The following is a 13,957-nucleotide window of genomic DNA, read 5'->3' on the forward strand; positions in this document are numbered from 1 at the left end:
TAGCAACAACAGTGCACGGCACAAGATAAACCTCTTTTGGTCAGATACCAGTTTGTAATCAAGTTCAGTTGCTTCAAAGAACGAGCATTTGCCATTTCACTGTGATTAATTTTTCTGAATGAAAATAAGGAGAATCGAAATAATAGAAAGGAGAACGTGCACAGATCCCTTAAGGGAGCTGTGACTCAGACAGCAGCAACCAGGGCCAGATTTAGGGACAGACGACCCGCCCAGGGTGCTGCAAGGTATTAAAAAGTTTAACAAATGGAGCGAGGAGGTGCCAAACACACTTCTTGCCTGGGGCACAATTTGGTCCAGGGCCAGCCCTGGCAGCAACCCTGGCACACCACAGTCCCAAAGCTTCTGTCTCGTGCAGTGGGGACAGTGAAAGGTGGAACATGGATGGAATGTGCCAGCTAAGCACAGGTATTATTCTAAGAGCTTTCCAAGCAACACGTTAATCATTGGGTGGCAATTATCTCCATTTTACATATGCAGAAATTGAAGCACAGAAAAGTTATATAACTTGCTCAAAGTTTCCCAGGGAGTCACTATTTGATCCTAGAATGTAACCTAGAAGTTCTGATGCCTGGGCATCCACTCTAACCTCTAAGGGAAAACTGACTCTCACGGCAACATTTAGGTCCAAACTTTCAGTGGGCTACGAACCTGGGGTACCTAACTTGGGATGCGTAGGGCCTGATTTGCAGAGGTGGCAAGCACCCATAACTCTAGCCCAAGTCAACTGGTGCTGCACATCTCTAAATGTCAGCACCTAACGCCACTCAAGTTGGGCATCCAAAATCTGAGCCTTCACAACCAATCCAAAACAGAAACTAGTGCCTGCAATAGATACTGCTTGGTACTCGTGTACAGATGTACTCAGAGCAGGAGATGTTTCTGGTAAGCTAAGAAAAAGGCATTATTATGCAATAATGCTTCATTAGGGTATCCATAAAATCTCCTCCTGAAGTGCCTACGTCTCAGAGGTGTGTAAACCACGTGTAGGAGCAGAAGAGAGTCAACTATGTGAATGAGTGATGGAAATTAGTCTGGGAATTGGTACCGTGTCCCCTTATAACTCACCCCACAAGTGATCTGCATTCCTGGCCAAATTAACAAGATCCAGGTAGCATGGAGGTGCTCCACCGTTACCTGAAATTCCATGCCCAGTGCTATGGGGCAAGAGGCAGGTCAGGTCCCCCAGCTCATGTTATTGATAAAAGTTCTAAGCTGCACAAGCACAGTGATGTCAGCCTCATTCCACCATCCTTACTTCTGAAGCGTGAACAATACCTATCTGCCTATCTCACAGGGATGCTAAGAAAATTAATTAGCCAGTAATTGCACAGCTCTTTGAACATGCAAAATTTTATTACTGACCTTCTTTTGCCTCTTTTCTCCTCTCAATCTGCCATTGGTTGCCACTGCCCTGGTCCCATGGTTGCTCCAGTCCCAGCACAGTGTGCCCCCACAGCAGGGAAATTAAGTGAAACTTAGTGATAATAAGTCTCACCTTGCCTTGGAACTGGTGCAAGAGTACAGAGAAGAGAAGCAAGGATCCAGCTGTATTTCCACTCCCGCAGGGTAAGGGCAACAATTAGGGCAGCATATGAACCTGGCTGGCCTGGTTGGGGTGAAAGAAGGCATACATGGGAGTGGGACCCTCTGGTCTCAGGCATGAGTTTTCACAACCTCTGCTGTTGCATCCGTGTTCTCACAGCATATGTGCACTTTGACCAGAGAGGAGAACAGTCATGCCAGGCCCAGAAGTGTTTGGCTCAAGTATTATAGAATGCAAAGCTATTTTACAGATGAACCAGAAGGCTGAGACCCGAGTTTGGGGTTCTGCTGGCTTCCTGCAGTGTTCCTCCGGTCACTTCTTCCAAAGAAGGGGATTATTAGCACTGAAAGTTTGGGTATTATAGATTATTTCTTGGTTCAATAAAAGCTGTCAACATGTTATCTGCCTCTCCCAAAGCCACAGAATTGAGCATAAATATTTTCTGCACATATAAACAAAATCACTGATATTACCAAAGGGAAGTGAAACACTGGAACGAGCCATCACACAACAACGGTACAACAAAGCCCACATACATTTCAGTGAAAGTTCAAAAATCAAGGAGACCTGGAGAAATCTAAACCACTTCCCACTGCCCATAAAATGAGTCACAGCTTCCTTTGAAACCTGCCTTCTTCCTGCTGTGCGATAAACTGGAGGAGTTTAAGTTACAGCCTGTAACCACCACCTTTCATACCGATATGCAATGAGAGGAAAGGAAGAGGGACAAGTCTCTGGAACACAAACCCACAACAAGTCTGCCCACCCACATGATAATCAGAGCTGGGCAGTAAGCAATCCAAAGGTCAGCAGAGCTTACTGATATTTGCAATCTTGCTACATGCTCTCACCTCCCAACAAACCCTTCTAAACTAAGCCAGCCTGCGTAATCTTCTAACCACTTGATTTCAGTATTGCCCTCCCCTTGCTACTCCTTACCTCACTTAAGCCAGATCTTTTCTGAACCTCGCGCTGATAAACACGAGGTTCCCTTATCCCTTAGGATAATCACACAGCTTTGAGATTTGCAAGAAGTTAGAAATAATAAAAATAAATTGTTAAATCAAACTTTCTCTAAAGTGCAGTTCTACCTTGAAAAGTGACTAAGGAAAAATGTCGCATCCACAGTTAGCAGCATCAGTAGCCATCATAAAGACTTGGGCACAGACAAGATTTGGATTTTTTTTCCTCCAGAGGATAGTTGCTCACTTTCCCCCCTCTTCGTCTTTTCATGGGGGGACAGGAGAGGGGGCAAAGGGACCATGGATAACAGTCCACACTGTGATCCTGATTCTCCACTGCCTTGCATTATGCACAGCCATTAGAGAAGTGGATGTAAAATGCCACCATCGTGGGTAGGTTTTTATGCTCACTTTGTATAGGTGTCAATGGCTACTTAAGATGCAAGGGAGTGAAGGTTCAGACCTGATTGGCCTCAGATAGGCTACTATAGTATTGTTACCCTTGCTGTTGCCACCCCTAAATAATTAAGCTAAGTGGCTTACCAGGGATTAGTGGCTGGGCTGAAAAGATTTTTATTTTTATTTTTTTTAAAGCAAGCAATCATTTCATCTTTTGACATGCTACTCCTGTGGAATGCCTGACATCTCCCCAGCAGCACTCCAGGGCCTAACACTCTGAGTTCAAGAGCCATTACTATTAGGAAAAGAAATGGAGCATTCCAGGCACACAGAGTGAAATACGGTTTGTGGCTCTAGGCTTTGCTTGGACTCACCCACACTAGTAGGGAATATGTCCTCATTGTTGATCTGCACCTCGATCCAGTCCATGAGAAGGTTCATATACTGGGGTGCTGGCAATGCAGTGGGCTTCTTGTACTTCAAGTCATCCTGCCACCGGTACTCATACTTAGGGCCCCCAGACATCACCGGGCAGGTCCTCTCTGTGCAGAACTCACAGATAGTTCCATAGATCAGGTTGATCCTGTTGAAAAAGTCAACCACGTGAACTGCCACCCAGTCATTTAGGTCTTCTCCATTGGGCAGCTGCACAGCTGCTTTCAGGTCCACTCCCGAGTTCAGTGAGGCCTGTGCTCGTTTATGGAGCTCAAACCTCTGGGTCCCAGGTTCAAATTTGCGTTTGGGACGGAAGGTCTTGTCCTTATTAAAAACTTGCTTGAGGGCTATGGACATGTCTGGTAATTTTCTGCCCTCTAGCAATTGGCGAAGATTTAACGTATATATCCAAAGCGAAGACTTTCCTGTCGCAGGTCCCACTCTCGTCACACAAATTGTTGTCAATGTCTATGCAGTCCACCAGCTCTTCCTCTTGAAAGCCCAGAAGACCTCATGTTCCTAAAGACATGGAAAGGTATGTTAGTGTTAAGCCCAGTTCGGGCCTTGTCAATTTGCTACTGTTTTATCATCACGCTCAAAACCATGGGAAGCATATTTTTGGGGAGCTAAAAAGCAAGTTTCCAAAACGTATCAGCCAAAATTTTCAAAGGTGACTAGGTATTTTGGGTGCCTCCAATTTTTAGTACTCATTGTGAAAACCCTTAAAGGGGCCTGATCTTCAGCATGCACTGAACACCTGGCCACTTTAAAATGTCTCAAGTTGGGCACCCAAATCCCGAGGCTCTCAAAATCACTAGTCACTAGCAAAAGGGGAACGAAATGTGTCATGTATAATACATTCCCAGGCTCTTACTGCATCCATAATTTGGGAACATACCTTTCAGTTGTGCTTAATTTTACAGTGATCATGTCTCCTTTATTTAAAATTTAACCAAGAGTAATATTGTATCTCAGTTTAGAATGTGGTGTCTAATTGTTCATAAACAACACACAGTATCTATACAAAACCTTAATGATAAATCCATGCTCTCCTTTCTGTGTCTACAGATTACAAGTATTTATTTGCAGTATTTGCTGCACTTTAATTTTTAATTAAATTAGTATTATTAGTATTAATATTAGAAGTATTTTTAATTAGTGAACCTAATCATTTTACATATCCTTTAGGATCTAATGAGGTGAAACCTATAAGACTGTATAGAAATAATTCTTAAAATGTGTACGATAAATGGAGAATGACATCCTTTATATTGCTCTTTTGAACCATTCTGTGTAACTCTATAGCACAGTCTTACTTTTCTATTAAATTCTTTACTGTGGTTTAAAAAAAAAATCTATGAAAAGATTGTCACTTTCTAGAAAACTCTGTAGGACTTCTCCACAAGAGAATGCTACGCATATTGGTCCCCAAGAGTTTGTGGTGTGTTTTCTGAATAGGTCTGACAGGACACCATTTATGGTTTTCATAGTTAGCCTGTCTGAGGGAGAAATTATTCCTTCCATAACTGCGTTCTATGAACGTGTGCCCAGGGATTATCATCATAAGTAAATGAAGCATAGTGATAGGTGATGTGGTGGTTAGTAGCCAGTTTAATGGGATTTTTTCTTGAGTAACATGTAAGGGCTTTACGAATAAATCTCTAGAGAGGGGGCATTTCATGCAGTGTGTTATTGAAATACAGTAACAGACTTCAAATATGCATAAAACTACAAAACTCTTGTACCATTAACTTCTAATGAATTCTCTTTAGGGGATTATGCTGCTCCACTGTTTTCCTCAAGACATACACACGAAAATTTTGCTAGATTGCATGTGCAAAGCACTAAATCTACATTCTTCTGAAAATTATCTCCCAGGCCTTTGCCAACTGGGTAGGAGGAGAAAGGAAATACCCTCCCCGCCTTTTCTAACACCACAAGATACCAACTGAGACCTCGACAGACAGCAATCTGGTGTGTGAGGTATCCTCTCCGTAATGGAGCATTTATAGCCATAAAGAAAACAAAAATAGTCAGAGATTGGCATCCTGTCTATTTGTCAGCGAGACCAGCTAAGCAACCCTGGCACACCCTTGTGCTGCTTCTGGCACATCCTTGCACTGCAAAGGGAGCTAGCGAACAGAGGACTGCAAAGAGGGGAGTTTGAGAGAGAGTCATACTAGAATTGCTATGGTTAGGAAGGGCTGCATTGCCAGTGCCAACACTGCTCCTCTATCCAGACAGACAGCCTAACCACGGATGCCTCTACCCAGATCCTGGTGTGGATCTGCGGAGACTGTGGCCTGCATTTCCCACTCACAGAAAGCCAGGCTGGGGGGACCATCCCATATGAAAGGTGCCTGCTGGTGGAATCTCTCAGGAAGCAGGTGGGAGAGGTACAGGAGGCGGTAGCTAGGCTGAGGAGCATCCATGCCCACGAGGAATTCCTCAAGAGTATTCATATGGAGACATCCAAGGCTGAGAGAGCTATCCAGCAAGAGACGACTGCTGTTACACCACTAGGGGAGGAAGATATGGCTCTGTCACAGGGAGGACACTGGCTGCTGATTATTTCTGGCAGCAGGCAGTGCTCCACCCCTACTCCCAACCCACCCACCATGGTGATGGAAAACCGATATGCTGCCCTGGCAACGAGCTACGAGGAATGACCCCAAAAGGTGGCGGAGGAGAAGCCATGCACCCCAAGGCTGGAAGGATCGCAGCCACCACCCCAATAAGTGACTACAGGGCTCTGGGAGTAAAAGTTGTGAGTGCAGGTGGTGGTCTCTTCAGCCCTTCCAGTCAAGGGTAGGGGGACAGGCAGACACAAATGCATTCTGGAGGTGAATGCCTGGCTGCGAAGATGGTGTCGCCAGGAGGGCTTTGGCTTCCTTGACCATGAGATGCTGTTCCAGGAAGGACTGCTAAGCAGAGATGGGGTCCACCTAGTGAGGAAGGGGAAGAGCATATCTGGATACAGACTGGCTAACCTAGTGAAGAGGGCTTTAAACTAGGTTTGAATGGGGCAGGTGACCAAAGCCCACAGATAAGTCAAAAACATGGAGACGTGGGAGAAGGGTTGGAATTTGGGAGGAGCATGGGTTGTTATAGCAGGGATAAAGGAGAGAAAATAGAATTGGGCGAGGAAATCAAGTCAGTATCTTAGATGTCCGTATACTTAATGCGAGAAGTATGGGGAATAAGCAGAAAGAACTTGAAATGCTAGTAAATAAACACAACTATGATATAGTTGGCATCACAGAGACTTGGTGGGATAATATGCATGACTGGAATGTTGGTATAGGAGGGTACAGCTTGCTCAGGAAGGACAGGCAGGGAAAAAAGGGAGGAGGTGTTGCCTTATATATTTACAATGTATATACTTGGACTGAGGTTGAGATGGAAATAAGAGACAGACTTGTCAAAAGTCTCTGGGTAAGGATAAAAGGGATTAAAAAAAATAATGGTGATGTCATGGTAGGGATCTACTACAGATCACCTAACCAGGAAGTAGAGGTGGATGAGGCTTTGTTTAAACAACTAACAAACTGATCCAAAGCACAGGACTTGGTGGTGATGGGGGGACTTCAACTACCCAGACATCTGTTGGGAAAATACACAGCAGGGCACAAATTATCCAACAAGTTCTTGGAATGTAGTGGAGACAATTTTTTATTTCAGAAGGTGGAGAAAGCTACTAGAGGAGAGGTTGTTCTAGATTTGATTTGGACAAACAGGGAGGACCTGGTTGAGAATTTGAAAGTGGAAGGCAGCCTGGGTGAAAGTGATCATGAAATGACAGAGCTCATGATTCTAAGCAATGGTAGGAGGGAGAACAGCAAAATAAAGATAATGGATTTCAAGAAGGCAGACTTTAGCAAACTCAGGGAGTTGGTGGTAAGTTCCCATGGGAAGCAAGTTTAGGGGGAAAAATAATTGAAGATAGTTGGTAGTTTTTCAAAGAGACCTTATTAAGGGCACAAGAGCAAATCAGTCACTCCAAATTTAGTCCCTGCGCCCATGTCTGCCCAGGCGCTCGTGGCCGATGTGGCCAGGAGCACCCGGACATGACGATGACGGCTACCAATTGTACTGTAACGTCTGCTGCCAGAAGGCAATGGGTTGATGCTGCTGTGTAGCAATGCAGTACCACGTCTGCCAGCACCCAGGAGACATAGGGTGACTGTTACCTGAGCGGGCTCCATGCTTGCCGTGGTATGGCGTCTGCACAGGTAACTCAGGAAAAAAGGCGCGAAACGATTGTCTGCCCTTGCTTTCACGGAGGGAGGGAGGGAACGGGGGCCTGACAATATGTACCCAGAACCACCCGCGACAATGTTTTAGCCCCATCAGGCATTGGGATCTCAACCCAGAATTTCAATGGGCAGCGGAGACTGCGGGAACTGTGGGATAGCTACCCACAGTGCAACGCTCCGGAAGTCGACTCTAGCCTCGGTACTGTGGAAGCACTCTGCCGAGTTAATGCACTTAATGCACTTAGAGCATTTTCTGTGGGGACACACACACTCGAATATATAAAACCGATTTCTAAAAAAACGACTTCTATAAATTCGACCTTATTCCGTAGTGTAAACATACCCTATGATAGATGGATCGTGGGTTGACAGACACTTTCCCAGTGGCATCCAAGTCAGTCCAAATTTCATGCCCAACACGCCCCTTGAAGCGATGTTAAACCAAGACCCAGACAAGCTACCAGGCAGGGTAAGGAAAAAAGAAAGCTAAATGCAACTGGCTTTGGAACTCTTTAGCAAAGCACAAAGCTACAGCAGTTTAGAAAACAGCTTCCCAACACAGTTTAATGCTGCTAAGTGACATCAGCTGCAGCTCACCCATGCTAAGCAGCACTGGGCTGTGTCGGTATTTGGATGGGAGACTCTCAAGGAAGAGCCGAGTGCTGTGGGAAGTTGCATTAATAATTCATTTGATAACATGCTCCCTCTGAGCCAGCACTGAGCCAGTGTCCCAGAACAGAGTTAGGGAGTGCTGTGCTGCTGGAGACGCCAACTTTTAGATGAAAAGCAAAATCAAGGTTACAACCACTTCAAGAGCCCACTGTGCTTTCTGCAAGAGTAAGGATGCTAACCCTGGCGTCCTAGCTCATTCCAGCTCAGGTTATTACATTACAGCCACCTAACGCCCTTGACATTTCCATTCCAATATTCAGTTCCTTTCTGACCTACACTGTTAAGCAACTACTCATGCTCAAAATGCTTTACAAACCTCAGGCCCAGTCCTGCTCTCACTCACAGCAATAGGAGTTTGGCCACTGACTTCAATAAGAGCAGGATGAGGCTCTTGATCTATTTAAAATACAGGCTGAAAAAAATCCACCTCTCCCTGGGACACAAGCCGAGACAATTCTCAACAGGCTTATATTTCTATGGGAGAAATCAGAGGAATTTTTCTGATGACTCCTTTGTATTCCAGATACAAACGTTATTGATTGTAGTAAAACATGTGCCCACGTAGCAATATCTGTGAATTTACATTGGTGTAAAACTGGTGTAACGGGGCAGAGAAACAGGTCCAAATTATTCAGCATAGACAGAAGCAAAATTTCTCTGTATTTGTCCTCTCTGATCTTCGGTAGTCTTCTGTGTATCAAGAGTTACAGTTAAATTCTGCCCTTGGAAATGCACATCCAATTCCCACTAGGCCAAATTCTACTCCAAGTTACACAACTCCCACTAAATTCAATGGGCCAAACCCTCCCCTCAGATACATGCATGCTGCTGGAGGAAGCTGTATGTGAATACCTAAAGGCAGAATTTAAACAAACGAGAAATGCCTGCACATATCTTAAGTGCAGAATTTAGTGCTCAGTATTGTGTGATACAAACCCAGATGGTTCTTCATTCATCTCCCTGCCCCTTGATTCAATATTAAAAAGTATAACTCTGCACTGACTCTGCATGTCAGATTCATGGTTCATGTTCAGCAAAAGGCAATTTTGATCTCTGCTAAATGTGACTGAAGCAAGGAATGTGCAAAAGGCAGAAGAGGCTATTTCAGTAAAAAGACTCATTTTTTCCTCTTTTTCCTCTCCTGTGAAAGTACAATGGGAAAGAGTATCATCCGACTTCCATGGGATCCTGTGGTGAACCAACCCATCTGAAATAATTTTGTGAGCCCTGCCTGCTGTGGGTCTCTGCCAGCATATTCAACACCCTCCTAACCCAAAGAGCAGCACAAAAAGGAGAGCGTTTTCCTCTTGTGAAACAGCCAGCATTCCCTGCCCCCTCATTTTGTTACATTCCCTGCCCCCTCATTAAAACAACCAGCTCCATTTGTTTTCCAGAATTTACCTTTTCTAAAACTGAGTACTCATGAAAGGCAAAACCTTAACAGCCCAGGAGAATGAAGCTTTTACATCACGTGCAGGCAAGGAAGGAGCAGTGTCAGCTGTCCCACACTGCTTGCCAGGTTGCCTCAACTCCAGCCTGTAGGGATGGTTCCCTAGGATGAGTGATAGTTTAGGTTGGGACTTCTAAAGGAGTCTATGGGAGTGAGGCACCCACCTTGTAATGGAATTCCATGGGATTTATGGAGGCGTGCAACTCTTTTAGGCTTAATTTGAAAATCCCAGCCACAGTCTCTAGGCTCAGTCCAAACCTAAAAGCCCCTCAGCTTCAGTGTTCAGACTGCGATCAAAGGCTGCTCGTGGGGTTGGGGGTTAGGAGCGAAGTACAGCGTGAAACGGGAGTGACACCACCAAGCCATTTCACACAGGCCACCCAATGGCCATTAGATGGCAACACAGTTCAGCCACCACTGAACTACACTGGAACCAGTGATATAGCAATAGCAGGTCCGACATTCCCTCTACCGGGTTGGGAACACAAACAAAATAAAAACTCGTTGGTGCTTCAGAATCCAACAGTATAAACAAAAGGGAACCCCCCCCCCCAGTCTAATTTCAGGCAGCTTGAAACACAAAAAGTAACATTAAAAAAATTTAAGTCCTATCCTCAACTGGTATAAATCAGTCTGGCTCTGTTCACTGTCAATAGCGTGCGGCCAGTTTTCGTCTGCTGAGGAGGCATTCTCAGGTATAATAGATTGAAGTATTATTGGTAACACAGATTACTTAAGCCATTTTGAGCCTGGCTTTCCTCTCGCTTATACCATTGTAACTGCCTTGACGTCACTGGAATTACTCCCGATTCACCCTAGCGTCAGCAGCAGCAGAACCAGGTCTATTCTTTTAAATAGCAATGTCCTTTGAAAGAGGTGTATCTCAGTTACCATCTGCTACCCAAGGGGTAGATTTGGATCTGAGGAATAATTCAGTTCAGCGAACTCCCCTTGCATGTTGACAAGTGTTACGGGTGATGACACTAACTCTGTTAGTGTTTGATAAGCAGATGCTGAGATCTCCTCACAAAGAAGAGGTGGGATCCTTACCGGCTTTACCAGTGGCACCATGGAAATAGAGGCTGCTCTCGCTGCATCTACCACTCAAATATGGGACTCAGACGAATTCTGAAGCAGCTTTTAGTGAGAATATCAGACAGATAAAGGTCACAAAGGAGCAGAAAGCACTTCTTAACCACCCAGTCATCACAAAGAAATCCATGCACAAACATTGTCTGAGTGACTAAGGACAAAAACATATGCCATTTGTGTACACACTTTTAATTAAAATTGCACAATTCCAATGAGTAGTAATTGCAGTCAATAAAAAGAGGATACACTGTGTTTATGCACACACCTTTCCTACAATGGTGTCAACATACTGCAATCATTCATTAAGCCTCATCATGCCCCTGCGAGGCAGCACAGTATTATCCCCATTTTACTGAGGAAGGAATTGGAACAGGGTGAAGTGACTTGTCCAGCATCTGTCACATAGTGAGCCTCTGTTGGCACCCGAGTTGGCAACATACTCGAAAATTCCTCGTCACCAGCCCTAACGCTCTCCTCTGCCATTCCAAACGCCATTCTCTGTCTTGAGTACTCCACTGACCTGATTCAAAGCCCAAGGAAGTCGACAGAAATACACGTTGACCTTAAGGGACTTTGGATCAAGCCCTTTATACACTTCTCAAGTTCGGCCTCCTGCCTCCCTATCCATTCAAGCAGCTACATTCATCCCTGGCGTCATTCCAGGATGTAATGGAGTTAAACCAGGAAAGAATTTGGCCCACAAGTGCGTGTGTAAGTGCACATTTATAGCATCACCAGATTCCTATTTGCAACCCACAGGGTTTCACAAGCTAAAACGCATTCTCTGTTTGAAACATCTAAATGCAGCAAACCTACCAAATAAGAAAAACAAAGTGCTGTCCTGAGTGCAGAATAAACTTTTCCTGGGGGTAAGAGGGGGGGGTATCTTAGTAGCTAAGGACAAAAACATATCATGCCATTTGTTCATATACTTCTAAGTAAAAATGTGCAATTTGAATTACACTCAAAAAACAACCCATGTATCTATATCATCGTAACTACATCACAGGGAAAGAGATTCAACATGGGGAAAATTCCCTACTCATCTACAGTGTAGATCAGGCAATAGAGAGTCATACAGTAGTCATGGTTGTGCCTGTATTAACCTGTGTAGGTAACAAGAATCATAAAGGAAATCCTAATCCATTGGCGAAAGGGCCCTAAAACGGGCACACAGATATGAGCTCAATCATGCATGCAGGTTCTGACCAGCAACATCCCCTCTCTTCCTCCCCACCCACGTCAGACACACACACCTTCCACCCAGATTATTTGAGCTCCTACCAACAATGGTAAAAGGTACATAATTGCCATTGCCAGAGTAGGCATACATACAAATGCACCGACCGCACCTCTGGCCTTTATGTGCTGGCCCCTCTACATGCCTTGTGGGGAGAAGTTTTGGGAGCAGGCAGATTCAAATGTTTTCTATTTTATGCTCCCCCATCCCTTTGTCCACAGTTTGTGAGACTACTTGGCAGCCAGTATATGCCCATACATAAAATATAAACACTGGAAGATTAATACGTCCAGTGAAAGGATGCAGTCTGTGGCTTCAGGGCCAGATTCCGCTGGCATTTACAATGGTGTAAATCCCACTGGAGCCAGTGGAGTTCAGATTTGGTTCAAAGTCATTTTCATTAAGGGATTACAGAGTTTATTTCACCCTGCATTTTTCCCTTCTTTCATAGCTGTTGGAAGGCTAGCTTTAAATCCTTACATGACAACAAAAAATCAACACTTCATCAAAGTGCTGACTGGAAATAAGCTTTCCCAAATGTTTAGAAGCGTTTGCCATGCAAACCAAAATCTGATTAGCAAGCAATAATGTGCATTTAATTCTGTGTGTGCAAGGAAAAAAACAGGGAAATTGCCTTTATTGACTTACCCCGTTAGTCCCATGTTGTAGGATCATGCCAACAGTGTAAGGGACCCCAAGAAACCCCCCCACAATATTTGATAATTTAATTCTCCAAGGATCAATAGAGTAATTCATATAAATGACACAGGATTTGAGTCTCACCTTATTTACACCAGTATAAAATCAGTTGCCCAGTGATGTAAGATCAGAAATAGGGCCACAATACGTAGAACAAAATATTGAGGAATGTACAAGGAACTCCAATATTTTATCTACTATGACAGGTTTCAGAGTAACAGCCGTGTTAGTCTGTATTTACAAAAAGAAAAGCTCACGAAAGCTTATGCTCAAATAAATTGGTTAGTCTCTAAGGTGCCACAAGTATTCCTTTTCTTTTATCTACTATGGACCTGCAAATACCCACATAAGTAACTTTACTTATGTGAGTAATCCCATTGACTAAAATTACTCAAAGGTATTTGTACAATCAGGTCCTCAATCCTGAAGCCTACCAGATCCACAAAACCTACTAACCTATGCACTATGGGAGCAGCAGGGTTTCAAAAATCACATCTAAACTCCTGATACAAAAGCCTAATTAGCCTACGCTCCCTGTGGATTACTGAAGAAACAAGGAGGAAAACATTAAATAACTTCAAAATAAATAATGACAAATAAAAAAATATTAAGAAATTGGATGTGACTGGAATATAGCTAGAAAACATCAGGTAAGCAAGATACAGTCCAACAAAGAGACAATAAATCCATTTATTCTGACTGTAAACTCTCTAGGGTAGGAAGCGCCATCTTCTTGTTTTGCCTCTGTACAGCACCTAGCACAACAGAGCTGAGGAAGCGTTGTTCTAAGTACCTGCTGTAGCAGGGAGTTTGTTGCCGTAGGCCTCATGAACAGGTCGGATTATGAACAGGAGGCTGCCAGGCAATTCTCCAACACCACATTCTACAGGCCACTATCCTCCAGTCCCACTGAGGAGTACCAAAAGAAACTACACTATCTGCTCAACAAACTCCCTGCTACAGCACGGGAACAAATCTACACAGACACACCCCTAGAGCCCCGACCAGGGGTATTCTATCTGCTACCCAAGATCTGGAAATCCTGGACGCCCCATCATCTCAGGCATTGGCACTCTTACAGCAGGATTATCTAGCTATTTGGACTCTCTCCTCAGACACTCCGCTACCAGCACTCCAGGCTATCTTCGAGACACCACCGACTTCTTGAGGCAACTACAATCCATCGGT

The 13,957-nt window shown here is 44.3% G+C and overlaps 1 protein-coding gene across 4 annotated transcripts in view; it reads right to left on the bottom strand.

The window, feature by feature from the left end:
• The window catches only part of MOB3B (MOB kinase activator 3B), a 152,615-nt gene that overhangs the window by 92,056 nt on the left and 46,602 nt on the right, over positions 1 to 13,957 (bottom strand). For all 4 annotated transcript variants that reach the window (XM_075128830.1, XM_048851921.2, XM_048851923.2 and 1 more), the window contains exon 2: positions 3,300 to 3,879. In XM_075128830.1, the coding sequence (XP_074984931.1) occupies positions 3,300 to 3,717 (418 nt within the window). In that variant the 5' untranslated portion in view covers positions 3,718 to 3,879. The remainder of the gene's footprint in view (positions 1 to 3,299; positions 3,880 to 13,957) is intronic.

The sequence above is a fragment of the Caretta caretta genome, chromosome 5, assembly GCF_965140235.1.
Source record: "Caretta caretta isolate rCarCar2 chromosome 5, rCarCar1.hap1, whole genome shotgun sequence".
NCBI classification, from domain to species: domain Eukaryota; kingdom Metazoa; phylum Chordata; order Testudines; family Cheloniidae; genus Caretta; species Caretta caretta.